The sequence below is a fragment of the Schistosoma haematobium genome, chromosome 5 (genome assembly GCF_000699445.3).
Source record: "Schistosoma haematobium chromosome 5, whole genome shotgun sequence".
Lineage (NCBI taxonomy): Eukaryota > Metazoa > Platyhelminthes > Trematoda > Strigeidida > Schistosomatidae > Schistosoma > Schistosoma haematobium.
The window spans coordinates 11,252,714-11,280,285 of NC_067200.1; the positions used below are offsets into that span (position 1 = coordinate 11,252,714).

Sequence of the window (27,572 nt, forward strand, 5' to 3'; positions counted from 1 at the left end):
GACGCAATTCAAACGTTTTCGTCACCTCAATGCTATCATTGTTTAGTGAATAATATTCAGATGTTAAAGGAATGAGTTTTGTTGATGATGCTAACGACCCCTCGACACAGTTATTCAGTAAGCATGCCTCCTGTGATTATTTGTTTAGTAATAGAAGATTTAACTCCTGGGTATAATCGCATTAGTGACGGTTCATTTCAAAATGATGCTTGTAGAATAAACAATTTTTCTTGTCGATCGGCAGATAAACAATGCTGCCAACAGGTAAAAATCATAATCTTTACTGTCTATTAACTTATGATCAGTCTTTACACACTGTATCAACTGCTCGTTCTCCGGACTGTAATCAAAACGATACAACCCTTACCCAAAGAAGGTAAATAATCCTTTAATGACACAGTTTTGTTTTATTCTTTGCGCTTCTGTGTATATTTTTATTGGGTCTCATGAATAACGAATCATTTGTGGTAGCGCAGTTAAACTCACTGCCTTTAAACTGTAGGGTGCTGCTATTATCCCTTGACGAAATATGGTGCATGACTTACTAAAACCCTAATTTATTTCTCCTAGTGCGGTATATTATGTTTCAAATTATAGCTTGGTGTGCTCGATAAGTTAGTAGTGAAGCCATTCTGTCACTTGAGGCTCCGCTTTGTATTTCGGAGGTCGACTTCTTAAAAGTTGTAGTCTGGTTTTTGATAATAATAATAAGCTTCATGTTTAGCGTGCGTTTCTAGAAGCACTCTGTAGTAGTGAAAACGACAGGTTTCCGTATTTTAGGTTCGGACTCAACCCCCATGTCGGTAACTGGGTATTCGGTTGGTGTTATGGGTTCTCGCACAAGTTTCTAAAAGTCAAGTGCATGAAGTGTCTTTTCGGAGCAAGATTCAGTTGCTAACGAAATTCCACGCGTAGTTGATTTTACTGAGTAAAGCATTTATTACCATATTTCCATGATAGCTGTGTTGTTTACACTTTTTCATGTGTTGTAATCCTTCAGGCTGTTTTTGTCTAACAGTTTTGCTATTCTGAATTTAAACATTTACGCCTTTAAACAATCGATGGTTAAACCAGCATCAATATAATTTTGGTTTGTTTTTAATGCATGTGTATGGTCGTTGCTAACTGAAATGTTATACACCGTGATATAGTTTCGACACAATGGAGTATCTTGTGCTGATTTTTGCCACTTATTCCGTTTCCATACGTAAATGGTACCAGTTATTTAAAAAAATGAAATCTGGCGAAATTCTACTTATATAGCCATTGATTACTTCAACTTTGTGTGGACTGCTAGTTAGCTGAATACCTTACTACTACTGCAGTGTGTTCTGTATGTTAATGACTATGCAATTTCTTCTGGAACTTACAAGTAATTATCCAATCATATCCGTCATTACAAATATTACAGATAGAAGCATTTCTATTCTTGAAAACAATTATCATTTATTAATGTAAAATGGCCGACCAATAGTTCCTTACACCGTTAAACGTATTGTAATTTGACATAATTCTCACTTCTTTACTGCGTTTGTGATGATTCAACGATCGATTACACAACTACAGTTCGTCATAAAATAACATACGTTTGATATCCCAATGAGCAGAAATTACACTGTCTGAAGTTTCATAACTTATTGTATGCTTCAAAGTAAATAAATAAATAATGAAAACCCACAGTTGCACTCTTTTTGTAATCAGGAAAAATGTGTGACAAAGCACAAGACAAATTTAATATGTTTATAAGTTGCAAAATGTACGTTTTGTCGCTATCCGATGATATACGTAGGTTACTAAATAGCTATTAAACTTAAGACTTCAGCTATCGGTTAAGTTTTGTTTCGTTATCGCTCTGTTTATGAATATATTTTATTTGTTTGTCATATGTTTTTGATTAAAATAACAGGTTTTCGCTTTAAAACGTTTCTATCCACCTGAAAATATCACGGCAGCCCACAATTGAATTTAACATTTATCGGCTTGTGATGTGATAATTTATTTGAAATGATTGCTTTTAAATGTTTTACAGTATGCTCGGTAAAACAACGTACATAAATCTAATTTTTTTCAAAACGGGAAGATCCTTAAAGTTACGATGACAGTACTCTTTTTAAAATACGTTAACAATTTGTGTAAATCACATTTTAGAAGGGTCAGAACATTTTTCACAACACCAAAACAACGGAACCTTTTTGCTATGTAAGTTCAAATACCTCCATTATGGTTGCCCTTCCTATCCTCGTACTCATATATTTTGTGTACAAGTTATACAAAAAAGGTTAATCTATACCACTGAAGATAATTTTATAGTTTCCGTTTACCTATTGTTGCTCATATCAAAACTTGTGCTTAATTATAATCTTACCCATACGTCATAAACTCGAAATATTACGAAAAAGGGTTTTGGAATCGTTGAATGCGAAATTTATTGATAGTACTGATTATGTTTTTATTTATAATTACACACATAAAAAGTTATGAAATAGTAAACCTATAGCTTTATCTTTATAGACAGTCAGCTCGTATTGAAGCTAAACAAAAGAATAAAAAATCGTGCTGTGAAAGTGAAGAAGAAGGTGTTTCAGAATATTGTTTGAGAACTAAAATTCCCGGTGAGTCATTTTCTTCTAAGAGCACAGTTTAGAACCGCTTAAAAGTTCAGTAGAAGTTTCGTTGTATGGTTGTTATTTGTCGTCAGTTAGTCATACAACTGTTTTAGGCAAGTACTTCTTCCAGATTGTTAAGATACTGACAACGTTTCATTTGAATAATTCAAGAAATGTTTTTAACTACAATCTGGATGTAATAAAGTATAAACTTATTTTGAATGTAGGCTATTGAGTATAAGAGAGACACTTTTATGAACTACAAACATCGTCTGTTTTGTTTCTTAGATACTTTGCTTTATACTCAAAGAATAAAGTGAACCATGTCAAAAGACACTATATTTTGAAGGATTATTCACCTTAAATTCATTTATTACAATCACTGCATCTATCGATTCCTATCTTCCAAAATTTTCAGGTCATCAAAGTCAATACATGCATTAGAGTTGCATGTCGTTGAAGCTCTATTAGTGATTCTTCAGCTGTTTCACAATAAACACCAGCTACACATCGTGTAATACCTAAAAAACATTTCTATGTCTTCTTTAGATAGTAATCTGTATATTTTAGTCAAAGTAGTTGATGGAATCATTGTACAACATGATTAATCAGTATATATGTGTTTGTAATAGCATTACATTTGTTTTTACAGAACACAGACCAGCCATTCCAAATTTGTTGTCTTCAAGATTATATTAGTTTATAGCTAATAATGTTGTATGATATGGCTTAAAATGGGTCAGTGTTTCGGTTGTTTTCATTCCTCCTTTTTGAATCCGATTTCCTCTATTTGGCTTTCTATTATTATTATTATTTATATTATCGTCTTGACTCTTTTACTCCCGATATTATTACTTTCCTGTCATTCTGACAGTTTAAAACAAAAATGTAACAAATTGGACCAACATTTGTGTCAGATACTACATTGTTCATCACTAATTGACATGGACAAATATCGTGTATCTCTCATGATGTATTGCATAAAGAACGTATTCGAGTAAAAATTATGAATAAATGAGATGTGCGAAATGTCTTATTGATTGATATTTCATAAATGAACCAGAGGTATGATTACGACAGTTTTTGGTATCGGTGTAATTTGACGAATATGACAGTCTTTAGTAAAAACGTTTTGTCACAAGCTATTTTACTTAAATCACTGTCCTGTCTTTTAAGTGCGGTATGAATGCTTTTATATCCAGTTCCATTCCTCAGCCGACATTTTTCCAGCTATCACAATTAGTTCAAGACAACAGTTAGGATAAATTTTACAGCTTTATAATGTATTCAGTCGTCGTTCGTGGTAGTTGTATCTTGAACAAGTTACAAATAATTTGATAATAAGTCCTTTTTTGTAACGAGTTTCATTAGATTTGCTAGGGTAACGCATCTGAGGTAGATGAGATTTAGAAGATTATCTTGGATTCTCGGGAATATTTATACATAAAAAATATGTAGTCACTAAGTGATTCCACAATAGATAATCATAGGTTAAATTAAAACTCACATTTAAGGTAATGAACTCAACCTTAGCAGTCAATTTCAACGTTCGTAGGCACAGAAATGATCTGTTCAATATGGTTGAGTAAATAGGATATGTATCAACCAGTGAAAAGGCATTTGATTCACCAATAGTTAGTTTGGCTAAATGGGATATAAGAAAAGTAATAAATTCCAGTTACTCATATCTAGAACGTTTGTAATACACAACTGTATTATTGAATTTTTCACACAAACTTTGTAGTTGCTGGTTCTTGTTTACTTTATATTGATTTATCAGAAAAGGTAAAAACATTTCTACTTTTCATGCACACTTATCTTACTAATTTAGATGGTCTCACAAAACAAATCAAAAAACCATCTCCACGTGTGAAAATAAACAATTCTGCTCGCAAAAAACGTACAAAATCTCGTCATTCTAAACAGTCACAAGATTTAAGTAATTGTTCTTCAGATTCTGAAGAAAATGACCCTGAAAGATTATGGTGTATATGTCGACAACCTCATGATGAAAGGTAAGTAATATACTGGCAACACTGGATGTAGTTGGGACTCAGTGTTCTAAATAATCCAAGCGTACTTATTGTTCATGCTGTATAATGAACTCGAGAAAATAATGACTAACCATATTACACTTCAAGAATAATCCACAACATGGAAAAAATACCGAAGTGCATGATGACTTAATATTGAAGCTTACTTACTTACTCTTGTTATCATTCAGCATTCTCCATCGAACTCTGTCCTGGGCAATCCTTTCCAGTTCTTTTTTATTCTTTTGATGTCTGCCTTCAACTCCCGATGAATTGTAGCACTTGGTCTTCTTCTTTTCCTCTTCCCTTCAGGATTCCCGGTTAGGGCTTGCCTCGTAATATCGGATGATTTCTGCAAAGTATGTCCTATCCACTTCGTCTTCCCCTAATTTCCTTTTCAGTTGGAAGCTTGTTTTTTCTCTGTCGTAGTAGGTTGTTACTGATAGTATCCGGTCACTCAGTATCTTGCGTAGACAATTATTTACGAATACCTGTACTTCTTTGATGATGGTTGTAGCAGCTGTCCAAGTTTCACCTCCCTTCAGTATAACTGTTTTGACGTTCGTATTGAAGATTCTGATTTTGATATTGGTTGACAATTGTTTTGAGTTCCATATGTTCTTCATCTGTAGGAATGATGCCTTTGCTTTTACAATCCTTGCCTTTACGTCTGCATCGGATCCTCCTTGCTCATCGATAATGCTACCCAGTTACGTGAAGGTTTCGGCCTCTTCCAGAGTCTCACAATCAATAATATCCAAGCAGAAAAATTAAAATAACACAGTTCTATTTATATGATAACAAAATATCACTGGGAAACAGAAAAATTAGAAATTCAAAAGTGAGAAGAATCATTCGGAAGATAGCGGTGTTTATGCAGAAATATGAATTAATAAAATTCAGCTTGTAGATATCGTTACAAGAAACAACCAACATTTATTCATGAAACTAGGTTACGTGGGATCTTAGCAGTAATATGACTACTGGAAGTAGATTCGGAAATTTCTAATGCATTATACTTACTATTACTGTACTTATATTAAATATAATTGTAAAGGTTAAGAGAAGAGAACAAATGATTTAACTCTAGCAAATCACTTTATTATTTATTTATCCATTTAAACACATAAACATTGGTACAAGGATGCACCAAATAGATATGCGCCACATAAATCACTCGATTTGTGTGAGGGTTGGGATACTGCTCAGGTGCCCAAACCGAAGCAGGTAGTTTTCTTAGGAGGTCACACTCGGAGCCTTCGACCTAAAAGTTCGATCCACAAGGCAACGGAGCATCGTGAAGAGACGCAGTCCCATGGTAGCCGGTGACCAACAATCGGTTCATACGCCATTTGTTCCCTCAGGATGCTGGAGCCCATGTGCACCACTGGTTTGGAATGAGGGTTTTCCCACTCCCCTAGGTGAACTTTCAGTGTCTACCAACCCTATTAACACGCCAGACGTTCGCCTTTCGTCCTCTCGATTTCGTAAACAACACCCCCACCACAAGAAGGCTGTTAACGACATATTTATAGTTGTTATCTGTAATAAGTCGACGTAAATTCCAATAGACTATGAGCTTTTGTGTTTATCTCGACTACTTATATAGTGTTGAACACCAAAGAGTGTAGTTTTCCCGTTTACAAAATGGACATTATTTTGTGTAACATGATGTAATAATCTAGATTCCATGTAATAGACGTTTTGTATTTGATAAGTGATCAATCCATTATGATTGATACAATTATTTCACACTTTCTTTCTTAGTTCAACTAAACTCTCAGATAAATATCTGAAACTTATTTCGTCTTTCATAAGCTTTCATGTTGCTTCAGATCTTAGTATCAAAATGTTTAACAATATATGGTATGTATGTTTGTTTTCTAAAAAAATCTTCCGATCCTAGATTCATGATATGTTGTGATCTATGCGATGAATGGTATCATGGTGATTGTGTTGGAATTAAACCAGAAGAAGGTAAATGTATGGAAAAAAATGAAATCGAATTTGTCTGTGATTCATGTAAATTAATGGGTGCTTACACAGGCAAAAATGATCAAGTTGATCATGTAAGTTAACAAATTTCAGTGACATTTCTATTCCATGTTGTGTGTTTATGTACATAAGTATTTTTTTAAATTAAATCGTTATGGTCTTCTATAGTCTAGTGTTTTCGTGGCCACGTACGATATATAACTCGGACTTATCCAAATAAGAATTAAGAGCATGCAAAAATATCGGAATAAATCCGAACAATTAAGAGACAGTGCCAAACGTATAAGAGTTCACATGGAATTTACATAAAAATGTTCTAAAATCTTTACTTGTCCACTAGTACTGATTAGTTGAGAATGAACCAATGAGGTTGTTCTAAATCGGTCCCAACTGGAAGCATGTAAAAATCAGCACTTTATCATGCTAGCACAAATTATATATAAAATGATGATCTAACTTAATTTATTGCTGTTTCATTTTTTTTCACATACAATAATCACAGCTACAAACATTTACTAGTTCTGATAATGGTAATGAATTTATGTCGACACAATTTGCTCCAATCATTGATACATCTGTATCGCCCACCAATCTATTGACAGCAACCATAGTAAATAGTTTAAGATTACGTTTAACTGAAGAAGCTGAAAAAGAACGTGATCGAATAGCTACTATTTTACCAGAGACAGATATAGCTATGAAATGTCCTTCAGAAGATGATAGTTCAGTTTCTGAATCATTTTCAACTTTAACTAGTGTAGAAGAAACTCCATCATCTGTGGTCACTAATGAAAATAAATTATCTTCGTAAGTTGATTATTGATTTGTTGGTTTTATTTGATTATTATCGCTTATTTATGTTGTAAACTCTTAAAATGGTAAACAACTTACTCAGCAATCACACGTTACTTTTCAGTAGATGATGAGTACCCATTTACCAGATACCGATTCATGTACATCAATCTGAGCTTCAAAATGTGAGAGCTGGTTGTACTATCTGACTGTCTAAAGTGAAGTTGATGAGGCTGGATTCAGATCTGCAGCCTACTTTCTGATAGTTAAATTTTTAGTCATCATGCCATCGCTCCACTAAAAGTCATGTTCTTGCTCCTGATGAAACCCTCAATCAATATGGTTGTAACAGAACAAAAACACTTAAGCCAACAGACCACATTTCAATAGGTAATATTCGATTACTACCAAGGACTAAGTTGTTGATTATTACCAATCAATAATTTGTGTAATCTGGCTATATATATTGTTGCTTACCATTCATAGATCTTGGTTCGTTATAACAATATAGGGGGTTCTTTTGCCTTGAGCGTTGGTGTATCTCTTTTACAATTATTCCCGTTCCCGTCAAAATTTGATTTCATCCTCCCACTTTCCCTTTTTGAAACAGTTACTGAATGAAAATGTCTTAAACTCGTAAGCGTATGTCACAACAATTTAGTCTGGTACGAATTTCACCTAAGCTTACTGATATGATGTTGTGGTAACTTGAGCCTATGCACACTTTTTTCCAGATATTACATATTACAGCACTGTTTTGTTTTCTCCTTACTAATAACAAAAAACATGTTCTTTTATACTTATAGCGTAAACAATTCGTGTGTTGTTAACAACACAAATAGTTTACAATCTGTTAATTTAACAAAAGTCCTATCACGTCGAAAGAAACGACCACGAATTATTTTAAAAAATGAAATAAAAGAACAAGTGAATTCCACAAATTCATGTTTAGGACCGAATTGTGATAAAACTATTAATCCTCAAGTAAGTTGTTATTGTGACCTATATAGTCTTTTTTCATACATAGACTAATAATATTCAATCTTTAATTGATTAGGATTTGTTATTTTCTATGTCGATGTATATAATTTAACGCTTCGAATTGTCTGACTGACGCTTATTCTCTTACAGTGCTGAATGACCCTGATTAGATAACCATTGAAAACAAATAAAACGCTGAATATATTGGTCAAGAAATATTGAGAATTGACTGGAGTTGGAAATGTACAACATTGAATGGCAGTCCAACTTGAATGATAAATTCTTATTATACGAGTTAAGGGTTCGGCTTCGGTCCCTAGTGAGGTTGTGGGTACATACTTTTGTGTAGATTCACACTACGGCGAAATAGCTATTTCGTGCTTCTTGGTTTAGATTGTCTAATCGAGATCACTCCGTGATGTGAAATTTCAAATTCAATAATCTTCACAATATCCTGTAGTAATACAATGTCTCTTTTCAAGGTGATTGCCGTTGAGTATACATTGCGGTAATATTTTAGTGTTTTTCAAAATATGTGATATACAATACAGGTGTTTTGTGCAGTTTAAAACTCTTGAGCTGAAGTTACTTGCCTTCACCAACATATACTGGTGTTAACACATAATTTGATGCTAAAATTAATACATTAATGCATAGCACAGTTATATACTATGGTGATGCCGGGATGTGACGACCTTGTATTATTTCTTAAATGTTTCACAATAAAATAATTTAAATATTAAAACTATTAAGAGGAGATCATACAATAAGTTCTTTCCATTTATCTACGACTGTGTTTCAGTTGTTTTGGTGCTCAATTCGCAATATTCAATTAGTCTGTGACCCAGGTTTCACAGTTAAAGCATCTAGTTAGTGTCACTATCTGTATTTTTCACAGTATCTATAAGATTTACGATCTGAAACAAATTTCTCAATAAACTATTGGTTTAATGTTTTTCAAGATGTCAATCTTTTTTATTCATTCAACTAGGTCTGCGAACTTCCGATTCTAAGTAAGGTATTGGATCCTAGGTTGTCCAGACCCAACATAATTTATGTCAAGTTGAATTACCTTTCAGTGTTGGCCAAGAGATCCTAATTAAACAACCTGTTTATCCTTGTGTATCAATAATAAAACAGCTTTATCCATAAGTTCAGGATTCGAACATATAACTTAGTGGTTTAAAGTCAAACGTCTTGATCACTAAGCCACCCATTCACAACGTATGCAACTACGTGCAATTAAATGTATCAGTAGTAGAGCTACAATAAGTATATATTAACTCGTATTTCTAAACTAATGGCCAAATCTTCCTCCATAACTGAAATCCACAAAAGAGGAGAAAATAGGTGTATCCATTCTTTGCCTTCCCCCCCACCTGATATCTAATCTTTTGGATTACCGATGACATCTTTATCACACTAATTTGTATTTTCTTGAATCGTATCTTCGATCCCTGATCTTTTATATTACCAGTAACACTGTGCTATCTCTACTACTCTAGGATTCATCTTGAAAATTTCATTTCTCCTACCCTAATTTGTGGCGACTTGAACCAATGAACATATGTACATGGTTCTACGTTGCAACTAACTGACTGACAATAGTATATGCATACTCAAATTGATTATTCACCGATCAGTGGCTAGTGCCATATTTTTCTTTTCCTTTACTGCTGATCGAATTCAGTGGACCAAGACCTAGATACAGTGTGTACAGCCAATTACATACAACTGCTTAACATTAAAACATATTGCACACTATTTAGTCACTCAGACTAGTCAACTATATTGCAACGTGATCGGTAAAATCTGATCAGGTATAAACATTATACGAACACGAAACCAACTATTACTCAGTGATTAAGCAACAGTGAGTAGATCAGTTTCTGTCTGAATAGCTCAATACTAATATCTCAGACTGTGAAGTTGGATGAGATGAGTTCAAATACACCATGGAGCAGTAGTTTCCCTAAGATTTCATTTATGCCTTGGTAACGAGTGTTAACTAGTACGAAACATCGGTCGAGCAGCGTTTCCTACTAGCTACGTCTAATCATCTATCGTTTGAATACTTTCAAGTGTTATTCAGATTTCTGTTATTGCTATGTTATTTTGCGAACTTTAGTACTCTAAATTCCATTTCATCATTATGTTTTACAGGTTAGTGTTTATTGTAGTAACAGGTGTTTGAAAGCTTACGGATTGGATGTACTTCAAACAGTTTGCAGAAAATATGACTCAACAGATCCTCTAAATAAATCGGTTAGTTAGTTTTCATGTATTTATTTGTTCAAGATGAATAAGAATCGCGTTTTTTTCACATAACAAATGGTTTTACGATTCGATATAACGGATGTTTAAAATATTTTTCCTCACTGTTACGTATATTACGATAATACTTTAATAAGACTAGTCGCGTTATATCAGATCTAGGATTCACGACCCGAAATAGAGAACCAGATTAACACTAGATAATACTTTAATCATTGCAATTACAGGTTGTCACACTCATTTGGTCCAGAGTTGAAGTCAGTGACAGGAATGGAAACTACATATTGAACGGTCCGTAAACTGTGACTGTTTGTCTACACTCAACGACCAATCATATTTTACTCCCTTTATCACATATCATAACTCAAATTCTCACGTTTTCTCGCCGGAATCCCTCGTCTCAATAAACTGTCTGTCACAGTAGTTTTCTTTACTGGTGACGGCTACTCTGCCCTCTGGTTATTTATTATTATTCTCTTTTCACGCAAGTGTGATATGTAAAGGATTGGGACTTATTGGAGCAGTAAAAAGCTGTTTTATAATTAACCACATTTTCTCCTTATCGTTTGTGGTGTTGGATGATAATGTTGTAGCTTTGTGATCTTTCCCTTGAACTACGTTGTACAAACACCTAGCCTCGATTTGAATCTCGTGAAGACTACAAGCTGCCTTCTATTTTTCCAGGCGTGACATCCAAAAAAAAGCAAATCTTGTTCGGAAGATAAATATCGAATATGTCTTCACGGAAATAGCATGTGTTTACTTGTATTTACAAAGATCTTGCGAATGGGATGAAATATTAGACTACAAAATGCACAATAAATACCCAAATAATGTCTTTAATCTACAGTAAAAATCGAAGGATAGTTAACGCCGTGGCGAATTTACAAAATAAATAGTTTCCTGGGAATTTGTTGCTCTTTACGGCTGAAGACTATAAGTAGAAAAATGCATTTAATATCTGAAAATAATTTATTCCATTTGTTTATAAGCATCTATTCTTTGAAAATCTTGAGCAGATTGTTCTACTTCTAGCGTTAATCCGTTCAAACATGTGGTTCTTATGGTACATTCTTTCTTAGTACTGACTTTCGTTTTGTAATACGACTGAAAAATCTAGCAATTTGAAGGGATACAGAATTTTACGAAGTTCTGTATTACTTTATTTGTTTTGTTTTATGAGTGTAGTATACTAACATTTTGATCATTTACCCAGTAATAAAAGTTTATTGTACTTTGCTTTTGTTTTGTTTTTAAGGGTCATTATTATCGTTTAGATGGTCGTAAAACACTCGTTGTCTTAGATCGTAGGAGTGGAACAGTTCTAAATGGTACTAGAGCACCAACTAGTGATTCTTTGATTGATTTTTTGTCTGCCCATCCCACGTTTCAAGTAAGTTTTACTGTTTATAACATAACATACTTTTAATCCGTCTACTTAATCTACGGAATACGATTAGATTTTGGAGAAATGTTTATTATATTCAGTCTGTCTTTTAATGTCAAAATTATTATGTACGCGTAAGAAGAGACAAATACCAAGATCTTTTACTACTCTACTGTACTTATTCCATTGCCTATGACCAATTTGTTTTCACAATTATTTCAGTTCTATGGAGTTCTCGTTTAATTTGAAGATGGGTTTTATGACCAGCTGACATCAGTTGAGAATTTCTTAGAAACCAAAATGCACTGAAGAATTGTCTCCTCTTAGTCTGTGTTTCCTTAAAATTTCTCACCCTTCGTATCACATCAATTTGGATATGAATTTCTAAAGTAGGATATTAAGCACGATACTATTCATTCACTGGATGGAGATTTATTGGTTCTTATTTCTAACGTGATCCTCATTCACTATCTCTACCACTATTCATATGATTGATTTTTTATTTTATGGAAGCTGATAATGCTGACATCTTTTCAATTCCCTAACTGGAAGTAGATTGAACTGATTTGTTGGCGCCTGAAATCTACTTGTTAAATTGTGATACCTAATCAGGTCAGGTGATTAAAATCAGTTCATCCTTATATTAAATGATAAATAGTTCATTGTCTAGTACACAAATCATTGTATGTTCATATGTTTGATTAATGCTGAAAAACTTCTAGTACTAAATCTACTTCTGTTCATTCTTATAGTATTTATTACATCAGATTGCTTGAATTTAATTTATTAAAAGCAACATCAATTTCATATTCTTTTTCTATTTTATTTTTACGCTAACAGGTTGTTTACAGTCGTCAGAAAAATGATCGATTTCAAAAGACTTCATCTTTGAATCAATCGAATAAGTGTTCTGGACAAAATGAAGGTAAATTATTCTTAAATACTGAATATTTATTCAATGACATAATATCTGCACATATACAATTATCCCTTCTTCGATACAATACCGATTACCATACTGGTGAAATTAAAATTGTGCTTTAAATTTAGTGGTTTATTCTTGTTTAGTTATCATTCACTTCATATTTCTGTTATATTTACATGATTCACATGCCCCTCAAGTCAATTAAAGTCAAAATGAAAAAAAACTCACATTCAAATTGTTAACCTCGGGAACACCAATTAATTCTTAGCGTATACAAGTGCAATAATGACCAGTTCAATATGACTGAGCTAATAAAAAATTTATCAACCAATACAAAGACAGTTAATCTATAATTAATCAATGAAGTAGAAGAAAGAGGTAGTGCAATATAATTTTAATTCCGTCAGTCAGTCAGTAACAACGTAGAACTTCGTACGTACGTACATTAGTTCGAGTTGCCACACCAATTCCGTACTGGCATAGTATTCGGCCGTTTGCATTTACGACTCGGGCAATGATCGAACTCAGGACCTTCAAAATTCATGACCTCTTCTTGATCACTAGATTACTGAGTGCCAACCCACTCGTACACATTTTAAGCTAGAATCAAGTCGTAGTATACTGTTACCATCATTCAATGACAGTCATAACAACTTTTCAGCTTCCTACATAACTAAATTTTTCATTTGGTTCACTGTAAGACCTGAAGATATTGTATTCCATGCCCGGCGAGTTTACTCGCTATCGATAATCCAGTGTTCCAATCTGGAAAGAAACATGTCTATTCCTTCCGTATTTTCAGTGGTACCTCAACCGAGTTCAATCCATGATGAGCATCACCTACGACTTAAACCAACATTCATAGAACACTCACACACTCTCGTCAATAAAACAAGACCACACTCAATCTGTGTATATTCTTGGATCTTTCATATGATGGTTGATTGTGTGGTACTAATAGGTTGTGGAAACAGCTAGCATATACCAACTATCACTGTGGTTTATTGGTTTAGTTCAAGTAATAATTTACTAAGCGCTTTAAACTTCAACTATCCTGGTATTAATATATTAGTTCCTTGATCAAAACATGTGGTATTTTTGTGTTTGGGTTTTTGAGTGAGTATATATGTCATATGGAATCACTTTTGCGTATGATGAATTTAACTTCGTTGGTTTTGTACCGGTTAATAATTCATAGTTAACCATCAGCTGTTCACTATTTTGGTGTTTGGTGCCATCAAGCTACTTATTAATTATTCAGTAGCATATTTATCTCAAACCTAATTGGTCAACTTTTTTAACATTACATCTTTTTGATAGGATCGTCAAATGTGAATAAAATCTCATCGGAGTATGATCCATCCCGTTCACCTTCGTCCATATCATCTGAATCAAACGATAAAAACAATAAACAACGGCTCTTGACGTCTGAGAATGTTGAGCGTATACGAAAGAAGTATCAATGTCTTCTATTTGCACTACTTGAAAAAAGGTAAACCGAGACATTTTTTTCTAGTATTTAAATCTGGTTCTTAACCGTTGGTCAGATAGTTAAGGTAAATATATCACATGAATAAGTATCGTGGAACTATTTCCATTCTGACGTTTAGTCCCACTAATCTTCTGGCACATTGGACTAATCAAAAAGCGGTTAAGCGATAAGTGTACATGATAAACCAAGAAATGGCTTTCATTCCTAAGGAATGGGATACAAACAACTGATGGTTTCTTTTCCCAAAACATATATTTATGTTTTCCTCAATGGGAGCACATACAATCGATACGGCTAGTCTATGCACTTCTTTTTTCACTAGAGTAGCCAGTTGGTCTCATGTGTTAGGAGCTCGAGTTTCACTATCAAATCTCAGACACCTCACGTAACAATACTTATCATCTTTTATGTGTTGTTTTCTAGTATCCCTCTATTTTCCATAATTACACTTACGTCGTTTTATTTCATTTGTTTTTATTTTCAAACAGAACACAAACCTCACGTCATATTTTCACAGCTAATCGTTCTAGATTGAAAACTTTAGCTACAGAATTGGAAGGTGTAATCTCTGCCAGAAATAACTTAACTAACTATTCTACAACATTAGATGGATCTTCACCACTGGCACAAGATTATTCAACATATAAATGTCAACTACATTTATTTCTTAATTGTTTAGATAATCCTTGTATTTCAGAGAAATCCAATACTCTTAATAATACGACTTCTACTACTGAGTCATCTGTAATGTTACGTGATCAATTTTTCGACTCACTAATTAGCGGCACATTGAGACCTATTGATTTGGCACATTGTCAAGACGTAAAAACATTGGAATCCATAGTGAGGCGTACTCGTTTAACAGATAATACTCATAATAAGTTGTCGGCTTTCACTTCATCTGTCTCATCAAATAATGTAAGTGTATATTTTCATTACCGAATTTATCTTATTTTTAAATACTTTTAAAAGCTTTGAAAATCTACATGAAGGCTTTTGATTGTGTTGTGTGTTTTTTACTGGATGGTTAAATTGCAAGGCGTTTATTGTCATTTTGCGAGATAGAGGATCACTATCAGCTCTTAGTTCACATTGATCTCGTCTTTTTTATGAGAAGATATTTTCATCATCAACTTTATTTGTTTTTGTTTCTCTGTTGTGTGTTTTGTTTTGTTGACCTCTAGTCATATGACTAGTGAATCTTCTCTGCATAAGTCGGTAAATAGAGTATATTGATTTTCTGGTTTCTGAGGCTATTTTCACACGTAGTTCCCCTTACTATCTTGCAGAGAGCATGAACAAATATTTGAACAGAATAATATAAATTTATATTTATTTCGTTTAGTTCTTGTCAATTGCTCACAATCTGTGATACTTATTATATACTTAATTATAAAATGGGTTTAAATTAACTTACATGAAAGAGTTTAGTTGAAAATCATTTTGAAGGCATATCAGTATAATATAGGCAGAGGTATAAATAAATTTAATGGACTGAATAAATTATTGTAAACATTCACCTTATATAAAAGCACATTTTATGAACACATTTGGCCGCCAACTGTGTTTATAAATTAACGTGTATTTGCTAAAGCAGTTACATTGACCAAACAGAAATGATGAGATATATTCGATTTTTTAAAAATGCTTCAAAGAGCATTCAAACAAGAGAGAGAACCACTTTAAGCAGAGCAGTTACTAAACATATCTTGGGTACAGGTCATCAAGTTGATACCTTGCAGTCTGTCAGTGATGAATAACACAGTCGGACTCCAATCATCTGAAGATTGCTGAAACCATTGTTATCATGCGTCAGAATCCTGATTTATGTGTTCAAAAGGAAATGGTTGTTAATCTTTCCATCCCTTGGTGACAAATATTCCTTCATTGCATCAGAAAATCTTGCTGAACTCCTTCTATCAATGAATTACATCGTTTTTTATTTCAACCGTCTTCTACATTAGTAATTTTGTCTTAGTTAACTGAGCTTTACTCATTTTAACAGAAGGGGGTTTTGTAGAGATTTTAGTAATTTCAATTGTTGAGATCATGAGTCAATTGAAGCTAGACCACCATGGAAAACCTGGAAGCACTAAAATCTCCACAAAACCCCTTTCTGATAATAATCAACATATGCTCACTAGTGACTGGCTTAAAGATGGATATCCTGGAGTTCTAGTGAGAAGCAGTGACTAGTGGAGTTCAACCGGGTCAGTTATGAGATAGCAACTCACCGATGACAATGGTGCATGTTTCGCTCAATTTCAAGGACTAGTTGAAGTTAGACATTAACACCGTTGGATACCGGCCGGCTCAGTGGTCTAGTGGTTGAGTGCTCGTGCGCGAGACTGATAGGTCCTGGGTTCGAATCCCGCAGGGCGGGACCGTGGATGCGCACCTGCGAAGAGTCCCACAATAGGACGAAACGGCCGTCCAGTGCTTCCGGGTTTTCCATGGTGGTCCAGCTTCAATTTTCTCAACAATTGAAATTTACTCATTTTATTATTATCAACATCTATTGATTACGTAACCAATTATTTCTAGCCCTTTGGACCTTTTTTACACCTTTGCCCATAACATACTGATCTACTTTCAAAACAACTCCCTACTAAACTCTTTCATGTTGTCCTGCCTTAATCACCATACTTGATTTCTGAGAATAAGTTTATATCACTGATGTATCGATTTACTGGATTTTTTATGGATTTATGAAGATAGCTATTTGTATTCAGAAAAGACAGTAATGAATTCATTCAATTTATTCCATTTCATATCAAGAATTCTCTAGTGACTTTTAACTATTTGTAAACAACTTATTTTCCTATCCTGCTAGATTGTGGACAGTGTAATTTGTCATCGTTGTCTTCTTCAGTGTGTCTCCATTTATTTTCAAATTTTACTTATCTTCTTCTTATCAGAACATTTTGTTTCATCTTGATTTTAGTTTTCGTTTTTTAAACTGGAGGTGTACAATTTGATTTATCAATCAATCAATCAATCACTTCAAGTACTGTTACTTACTTTTCTCATATTTAGATAAATACAAATCATTCTGATGTCGTATATGGATCTATTCCGACTAGCTGTACGGGGATTCCCTCTTCAGATAACTCTTTATCTTCTGATCTTCATACAGCCACAACAGTAACAACATGTCAATCGACTGAAATTACTAACACTACCACTATAGCAACTATAACAAATGAATTACCAATATTGGATACTACAAGTGAACATGGCAAACATTTATATGATATGCATTGTAAACGTTGTACAGGTCAAACGAAAGCATTTACGAAACAATCATCTCAACAACTACAACAACAGTTGCCAAAAAAATCAATATCATCCCCTTCTAATAGTACCACTAATGTTTGTGATGGACTATCCACATTGTCTGTGAAAACAGAACCCCGTGTTAGTAGTACATCTTCTGGAGAAAAGGTAGTCTGTACTTTTATTATTTGTTTGGTTTGCATTGAATATTGACTTTACAAATAACTGTCTATTTATACCGGAGGGAATGAATACATAATTAATTAGTATAGGACGATTTGTGGAAATTGTAGAGTTTTCGTAGCCGAAAATACGAAATGATTCTAACTAGATCACCGCTGTAAACCTTAAAGTATTAGACCAAGGGTTCTGGGTTCGGTTCTCAAATTTGCTGGGTCGTGAAACTCCCCTAGGTGGACTATCCGTGTCTACCAACCCGGTTTAAGCGCCGGACATTCGCTTTCTTCCTTTCAAATTCGTAAACGACACCCCCTCCGCGCGAAGCGAGGTAGGACTTCCCTAGCATTGGCTGTATACGCGTGGCCATGTAAGAGCGTTTCGAGAGAGAGAGAGAGGGGACTCCCCACCCTCGGCCATACCAGGGCATTTGGGAGCACCAACTCACATGGACAGATGAGAATTCCAAAGCAAAATAATCGATGCACCAAATTATCTGACTCCCAGTCATTAGTTCTGGTGCTAAAACATTTGACAGTTTTTACTCATAAATTCTTATCAGTATAATGACACCGATGATTCTCTTAATTTCATCTCCGTAACTCAATGGATCTATTAGTGAAAATTTTGTGGGTGATATTGAACTTTGTAAAAAGCATTACTTTTAGCCATATGAAAGATTTGGAAAAAAATATTGGTGTAAATAAATGCACACTCAGATTAGTAATGTTATACAGCGATATTTCTACTCCATTGTTACCAAAAAAAGTGATAGTCTTGGAGAACCAGTACCTTTTTTTTAGACCACTAAATTTTAACAGGTTACATTATTTCTGTTACGAAATACTTTCGATTTCTTACTAAAGGGGTTTATGGAGATTTTTTAATTTCATAATTAATATTACTGAATGAGCTCAGATAAGCAGTTATTAAGAACTAGTAAGCACTTAACAGCTATTTCGTCCTAGATGGGACTCCATAACCGTCCTTATCTACGACTTCACCACAAGGGATGGAGCCACAGGCCTTCAGTCTTGCGCCCGAACACCCAACCTCTAGGGTAATGAACGGACACCCAATGGTTAACATGTCCAACTTCAACAAATGTGTGATATTGCGCAATCATCTTTAAATATACGTCGTGCGTAACTGTCTCGTACCCGACATGGTTAAGCTCCACTAGTTACGCCTTCCCACTAAAACTGCTGAATTACGATCGATTGATTTATTACTGTAGGAGCTTATGAAGATTTCTTCGATTTCATTGTTAACATCATGGGCTTATACAGTTTCCCTACCGATCAGTTTAAAAGTAACTTCAAACTTATGGGGTCATCATTAGAATCGCTCAATCTCGTACCCCCTGTACTTTTGACGTATTTTATTTTTCATTGTTAGTTTTAGATAAATAAATAAAAATTCATATTCACTTCTGTTTTTCTTCACCTATTCTGTTTCACAAAATAATATGTTAGGACTCACCATTTCTCCCAAGCCCTGTTGAATCGCTTCAGACAAAAGTATCAGTAGCTACATCAGATAGTTTACCTATTCAAGAAGCAGTGAAATTATCTCCTAATGATTATTCCACACTAAAAAGAACAAATTATTTAGAAGATACGACGAATGTCATAAAATGCATGGATCCAAGACGAAAAGAAACAAATCCATTACATAGTTCGTTCGATCAATATACTCCTAAAATCAAGTAAGTAGATGTGCTCTCTTGCTTCCAAAATTCTCAGAATATTATAGGATTTTAGGTTTAAGAGACACTTAACATAGTGACACTAAAAAGTAAGTGTTAATTATAAGTGTTGTTGTATTGTAGGATTTAGGTGTGGATCAATGTTGGTGCACCTATCTATGCTACCAGAATAATCGATGTAATCCAATATTGTGGTCTCACCATGATATGACTACCTAATCTACTAGATCTTACGTCAAAGTCATATCATTGTATGTACTGACTCGAGCCTTCGTGGCAGTCAGTAATGTTTGTAATAACCTTTGAAGAACACATTTAGACTGGTAATGAAGTAATATATTTTATAGAAAAACTAAGAGGTTATGTTGAGTTACAACGCCTATATGACCGAGTCATGTCGTACTGATCAAATGTTTTCGAGTTCCCCTTTCCTGAACTTCTTCCGGTGTTCAGTGGTTTTATGTTCAGCTTCTACGATTGTGTGGTTAAAAGCAAATCCCAATACAATATCCTATTGTCTCATTGATATTCATTCATTTCTTTAAGTAATAAGTAAACTTTTTCAAGTTGGCTTCCTTTCTTAGTACCCCCTCTCCTGGGAATTTAATTGGTTTTCCTGAAAAGATAAAATCTAATCTTCTCTCTCCTAACTTATATGCTCATGGTTCATTGTTAAAAAATATCGCTGTGCACATTCACTTTTTAATCTAGAACTATGTTGGATCACATCTTGTATTAATCATTTATTTGTGCTTCATCACCCCATATAACAATAGATTCATGTTTACCTTGTATTATAAATTAACTTAAACTGGAGAACAATTTTTAAATGAAATAGCACAACTAATAATGGTTACTTCATCTTAGCCGTAAACATTTTCAGCAGTGCATATGTGGTAAACGAAGTCAAGTGGGGAACACCAATTTATTGTTTAATGCACAATCGCACAGTGGTTTAGCAAAATGTGTAAGCCATACATCAAATACTTCATTTGCACATCTCTGAATTGTCTCTTACAAGCATCATTGTCCTCTCACTCCCGTGGTTATCTTGATTGTTTTCACTTCCTTTCTCTCTTCTTCTCATCTCGATCTTCTCAGCCTTCTGCTCACAGACATTCCACATCTGTACATGAAATCGAATCCAAGTCTTATTTACGATGATCAATGCTATTTTTCATAAATTTTGTTAATAGCTATATGAGATGATCACATTATTCATTAACTGATGTTATTCACCTCCTATTACGTAGTTATAGATCTGAAATTTGATTCTTAAGTCATTCATTACCAGTACGGGATTTGAATCGACAACTGCATCTCTGTGCTAATGTGGTGTGGCAACTCGAACTGATGTACGTACGTACGAAGTTCTACGTTGTTACTGATTGACTGACTGACTGACTATTCATTACAACGTGTTATAATATGTTAGGTAGTGTTACGTAGCTAACAGAAAACAATCTTTAACAAGTAATTCTTACAATCATAAAAGAATTTATTCTCCTTTTTGGAATTCAAACATAACCGACCAAATTTCATAGTAAGAGGCATTAATAGTAAACTATTTTGTACGCGTAAATGACATCCTATAAAGCTGAAATATTTACACTGATTGATTGGATTCGACCTAACATTAAAACATATCACATGTAATACTGAATCACTTAAACTAATAACATTGGTCCATTGCACAGTAATCAAAACAGTGTGCTACATTATATTTTTATTATCAAATATTCACATGTACCCATAATCATTGAAAGTTTAGTACTTAATATAGTGCTATTAATTTATTGATATTTTTTTCCATAATATAATTCATCATATTTAGTTGGATTATCAAATTTCATACAACAGAATCTTCTTCACCGGGGTATCATCAACATTACATTTCAGCATTTCTTTTAAAAAAAACTGAACGATTATATTACAAATTTAATAGTTGAGATCATGAGTCAATTGAAACTAGACCACTATGGAAAACCTTAAAGCTTTGGACGGCCGTTTCGTCCTATTATGGGACTCCTCAGCATTATCATAAAAATTATGATTTGTTCTTTTGTGTAATTAATAAACAATTTCAACGTGTTTATACGAATATTCATCAATATTAGGACGAATAGTTTGACAAAAATTTATCGCCGAGTATAGAGAAGTCACTCACTATATTTGAAATAATCTTAGTGATTGAAATTTAAAATAATTTTAACGTTTCGTCCAACAAACTTGTCTGAACTTCTTCAAGGTAGTAATTAAAATCATCAAAGAAATATATAGCGTTTAACAATCAAATCTATACTGTGCTAATCCAATCATATTTGGATGTTGGCTTTAGTAAATAGAATAACATGAGTCAACGTATTACGTAAATTCTAAATTTTGATAGTTTTATTACATTCTTGCTCAGGACAATACCTTCATCATCATTATCATCATCTTGTGTTCTATGTGTATAATTAATCTTACATGGGGAAATTTTGATGAATGTTGATGCTTATAGGATTTTAAAAGTTTTTCTTCATTTATCTGTTAATTTATTTTTATTTATTCAAACATATGAGTATTGGTACTTATTGGCAGTAAAATATCTCTGCGCCACACAATAAAAAATGGGTTTGTGAAGTGATATAGAAAGGTGGGTATAATGTGAACAGAACATAACTGAATAGAAATTAGTATATAAAAGTGAAAATGTTGAGGATAATAAGAGTAGAAGCAGTTTAGTTAATAAAAATACAACGAAAAAGAATCCTGTCGGTTAAAGGTGCTCCCCTCACCTTTATAAAAAAAGTAGAAGAAAATTACAGCAGGACCACCGCTGGCTTCTATTCTGAAATGTGTCTGATAAAATCTCGAGCCACTTAGTTCCACCGTCTATAGGATCTCATCTAGATAATTGTGAAGCACCAACAAACCTAGTCCTGCACAGCATTCTTTCTTACTATGAAATCATGCCATACCCTGACCACCCCTCCGCTTTTTCCGACCAACCTCATTGTTGGCAAATCATTCACGATATTGGATTCGCTGGGACGATATTCACAATAAATGTCCATGATACTAAAGTTGGTGTTTCAAGATGGTGACAGCAATCGGATTGTCGTTTCTATCCCTGAACACGTGGCCGAACCTATATGTTACCAACATGATATTGACACTTAATAATGTCAGCAATCCTTCAGAAAAAAATGACAGTCAAACACAGGAAGTCTCTTAACATCCCCAGTCCAGACAGACTAGGTTTCACAAGTATAGAGGGAAACCCATCGACTGTTTACAGTCAGATTAACATCACAAAGATGCCTCAAATCGACATCAGCCTCTGTGACTTTCATTACTAGCATATTGATCCCACCAGTCACCTCACCGCCAGCACTTACACAGCTACCAAAATACACGAACTTCTCGACTACTAACTGCTCACTACCAGTTATCGGACATTGAATTATTTATCAAAAATTGGATTTTACCCAAGGTTAGCGTTTTCTTAACGAGGTTATTGTTTACGGGATGAGTTTGTTAATCTCATGCTCAACTCTTCTCCTTCACCAAGGCTTGAGGTCGGCAGTAACCGTAGAGATGGGTATAGTAAATTTTAAATCCAGTGAGTAAAGCTTATCTCTATGGGAACACACAGCTGAATAGATATTAATTATTGTGGAAATATACTGTTGATATCTATGTGGGAGAAAAAACAGACATATATTTAAATGAATTTGATTAGGAAAAACGCATTTCACGTTGAATTAATTACACATTTACTTTAAGAAAATATCGAATTAAATTCAAATTATTCATTTTACGATTTTCGTTTTCCTCCTAGATCGAATTTAAAACGATTAAATGATCAGTCTCTATTTGAACCATCTACACAAGATAGTTCTATTTCAACAAAACCACTCAATAGCTTTTCTCATTCTCCTAATTATCATCCACCATCCAGTGGTGTTTCAACAGGTCTGTTAGATTTGCCTTTACCACCAGCACAACAAATTAGTTTGCATAATAAATCATCATTCAATTCACAAACAAACTACGAGAATAGTTATTTATTGTCGAATCGGGAAAAATTCAATTCAAAACCTTGTCTATTATGGTCTGGAATGTTATCATTATCAACACAATATTCTGGTCGTGAACATATGTTCAGTTTAGAGATTAATGTTTATCCTTTTGGATATATTCAACCGAAAATATTAAATTATCCTGGTAATAATGATAAAAATGAAATGATCCAATGGGAATCTTTATTAATTGGTAAACAAACATCACTCGTTGTTAGTCGTGGAGTGAATTTAATCAGTTTACCAGTTTATTTAGGACAGACATTGTTAGATTCAACACATCCTAGAGTAAGTTAAATGATATGTTTATTCGGCAATCTCTTTTTTTACTGATTTTCCTTATTGTGCGACCATTAAAAACTTTTTCTCTTGAGTGAATCGCAAATTCATTCGATTTTTAGTTTAAAATATAAATGGTCAACACGAAAACTGAAAGTTCTGAACTGGATCCTTGATTGGGGTCATTAATGTGTACTTTCAAAGAGCCCAAAAGTAGAATAATACGGTTATCTAGTGCTCTTATGTTTCGAGTGATTCGTTCATTAGCCATGATCCGGGATGTATGAACTACCAATCAGTTAGTCTTAATTTACATGAAACTGTACATTCAGATTATTCTTACAAGAACAGAGGAAAACTTACTGAAAAAAGCTATCTAGTGAGTTAAAAGTGCCCTTTGACTTTAGCAAGAAAACAAGAACATTTATCTTGATGGATTTTATTAGAAAAGACTCAATCTTGTATTATCTTCCTTACTGTAATAGGTGCGTGAATATGTTTTTTTTTCTTGATATTCATCATGGACTCACCTTAGGTAGACAACTATTTTAAACTATGAAGCACAAAGCAATTGTTTCATCCTGGTATGAGGCTAGTCATTTGTAGTGACTTATTTCTAAACGTAATTACCGAAGTTTCATTGAGAAGCTGACCATGTCAGATAAGAGGAACTTATTCACTAATGGGATCGAGACATAATTGTACTGTATCACGAATTTATTAGAGTCAAACATGTCAACACACCGTATTCGATGTCTCAAGATTGTGATAATCCAATTAATTTCATTATATTGTGTGGTGCATATATATATATATATATATACGTGCCCCTTCGTACCAATTTTTATGTTCAAATAATTAATTACGCATCTCGAGATCTGACAGTCGTGGGTTCATACCCCCCCCCCTCGTTTTTTCTTCATTCATTTATTCATATTATTGCTTTATTATTGTTGCTTGTTTTATTGCAACTCTTCTATTTTTTGGTTTGTTCATTTAGGAATTGTTTGCACTTCGTGTTACACCGAGAACTAAACAAATGTCTCATATCTATAAAGATATATTTAATCATTTAAAAGAGATCAATGCATGTGGTAGTTTAGAACCGCGTTTTCAGGGTATAAATGATTGTTTACTCTATCCATTGATAGGAAATACTCATTTAAAAGATATACTACTACCGGTGGATTTGTTATCGAAATTCCAGTTAACCGGATGTGATGCCGTTGTAGAAAATCAATTATTAATTATATTGACTAGACCAATCAATGTGACATCAAATGTCGAAAATATTTCACATCCTTTACCATCGTTATTATCATCATCATCCTCACCGCCAATATTGAATCCCGATCAACAGACACCAAGCAATACAGAAGAAATCGCAGTTCATTTGCCGTCAGATGATAAATTATGTTCACCTTTGTTTAATTCATTGTCGAAAGACGCTTACGTACCAACTCCTGTTCACTTTAATGAAGAAGGTATTAACATGTTTCTTTACAAGTGTTTTTCTACTAAGCGGTGATAGAATCCAAATTTTGGAAAGGTCTCACTTTGTTTCCATTTAAAAGTTGAATAATTTTATTGCTTGTCACATACTTTTTGTTCGATTTATATCCCTTTTTGTATAAAAATCCACTCAACTTTACAGGGATTAGTTTGCATAAACACAATCCAGGAGTTGTTACAAATCGTCTTGCCATTCTTGTCTATTTCTCTTCTGATCTACTCTTACAACATACAGGGTAGCACTTTAGTGTAGGTGGTGACTAGATACGTGTAACCCTTGTCTCAGTCACCTGAGTAAGCAAATGTCTACAATCTCATTAGCTGATTTACAACCTCCACTCTCCCAACTTAAGTATTACTCGCTTTATGATCCCACTATATGATACCAGAAATCACTTGAATCAATTAAATGCTGTTTTAGTCAAATATGTTATTGTTGGAATATTTAAAGCTGAAGTAAATCACTTTAGTCATTCATCCTTTAATGCTATTGTTGAACGTTTTGTCAATCAGTCGTATTTCAACGAACTTTTCAATAACTTCCAATCTTTGACTTCAGTATTAAAAATTATAGTTACGGGAATTCGAGGATAATTATACTAAACATGTTCACTCTCTCCTACATTAAACTAATAATTATTGAGAACAGTTACATGTATATTCATTTTGTAAAATTCCATAAAATCCCTATATTTTATTATTTCTTGTCTTAGCATTATCTACTGAAAATATCAAAATGGAGAATCAGACTGTTGAAACATCTTCAATAGATTCTGTTGGTGATATTGATCTTCGTCCTTTAATCGCAAATGCCACTATCAACAATGTCAACCAGTCATTATATCCTTCTACTCAACAATGGTTCTCATCATCTACTGAAGATGTTGATTATCGTAAATTAATTCCACAACCTCCTATTCATCCTGGATGCTCTACACCACAAAATGTATACAATAAGTCATCTCCACCCATGAATAATGATTACAAGAGTAGTCATAGTAGTAATAGAAGTGTACCCAGGTTTCGGGAAAAAACGACTTACTTGTCTTCTAGTAAAAGAATATATACAATTAAACCTACTAATTACCAACCAGTCCATTCGGCTCGCCACTTGTTACCTGACCCAGTAAGTAGACGAAACTCATGTGTTACTCGTTCTCCTCTTCAGTCTACTAATCCACTGCCAGTCACTATCAACATACAACGTTCGAATCCTTGCGCTCTTTTGCCTACACCATCTATCAAGCCATTACGTCGTCCACCTTCCTCCCCCTCATTATCATCACGTCGGTCATCGCGTAGGCCGTCACCACGTTTGTCGAGGTCTCCACGTCCTGTTAGCTCTCGCAAGAAGCCATCTGTAATTGTTCATAGTTATAATCATCATAACAAACATCGTCATTCACGTTTTCGTCATTAAAAAAACTTATTTTTATGTATAGTTATTGTTGTACTTTTTGCGTAAGCAATTCATTTACACTACTAGATATGTGTGTTTTTGTGAGACTTTGTGTGTATTTATTTATGTCTTCAGTATCGTTTTCCTATTAGCATTTTACTTTTCCACACCCGTTGATTAGTTCATCCATCAGCCCTGATCTTCATCACAGCAATAATTTCTTCGACATATTTCATGTAAAAACTTTGCCACTATTATTATCCGTGTGTTGTTCAGGAGTTTTTTTGCTTCACATAACTGTTACAATTATTCAACTAATATGCACGAGATCAACAATCACTACTATATTTGTATGTAATTTCTATCTCGTTCTAAACAATTTTTATAAACATACTGTATCTCGTGTGTGTGTGTGTGATTTTATTTTCTTAGACAGTTTTTTTGTGTTGTTTTGCTAACACATATCCACCAGTGAGTACGTGATTGTGTCCATCCCTTACCTGTTACTTATGCCTTAATTATTTTTATAATTTTTCTTCATTTTTCATAAAACTTTAAATTTCAAAGAAGTACTTCAGAATAACATGTTCTTATTATTATCATCACTGTTTCCTTCTTGGGTGTGTACAGTTTCAAACCTTTACAAGATGAGTAAACATTTTAACTAAT

At 33.8% G+C, this 27,572-nt stretch overlaps 1 protein-coding gene across 2 annotated transcripts; it reads left to right on the top strand.

Moving 5' to 3' along the window:
* On the top strand, positions 1-27,572 carry MS3_00009144 (uncharacterized protein). 2 transcript variants are annotated; one of them, XM_051217475.1, is made up of 18 exons: positions 1-117; positions 149-264; positions 306-376; positions 2,512-2,612; positions 4,438-4,621; positions 6,546-6,708; positions 7,137-7,441; positions 8,233-8,410; positions 10,571-10,672; positions 11,940-12,074; positions 12,909-12,993; positions 14,314-14,485; positions 14,974-15,403; positions 17,522-17,929; positions 19,414-19,646; positions 23,473-24,001; positions 24,993-25,476; positions 26,218-27,572. In XM_051217475.1, exons 1-18 carry the CDS (start codon positions 72-74, stop codon positions 26,922-26,924), a joined length of 4,449 nt encoding a protein of 1,482 aa, XP_051064888.1. In that variant the 5' UTR covers positions 1-71; the 3' UTR covers positions 26,925-27,572. The 2 variants fall into 2 exon arrangements, with proteins under 2 accessions (XP_051064888.1, XP_051064887.1); XM_051217476.1 differs by lacking the exons at positions 10,571-10,672; positions 11,940-12,074; positions 12,909-12,993; ... (5 more) ...; positions 24,993-25,476; positions 26,218-27,572 and adding an exon at positions 3,481-3,671 and having other exon boundaries at positions 8,233-9,321.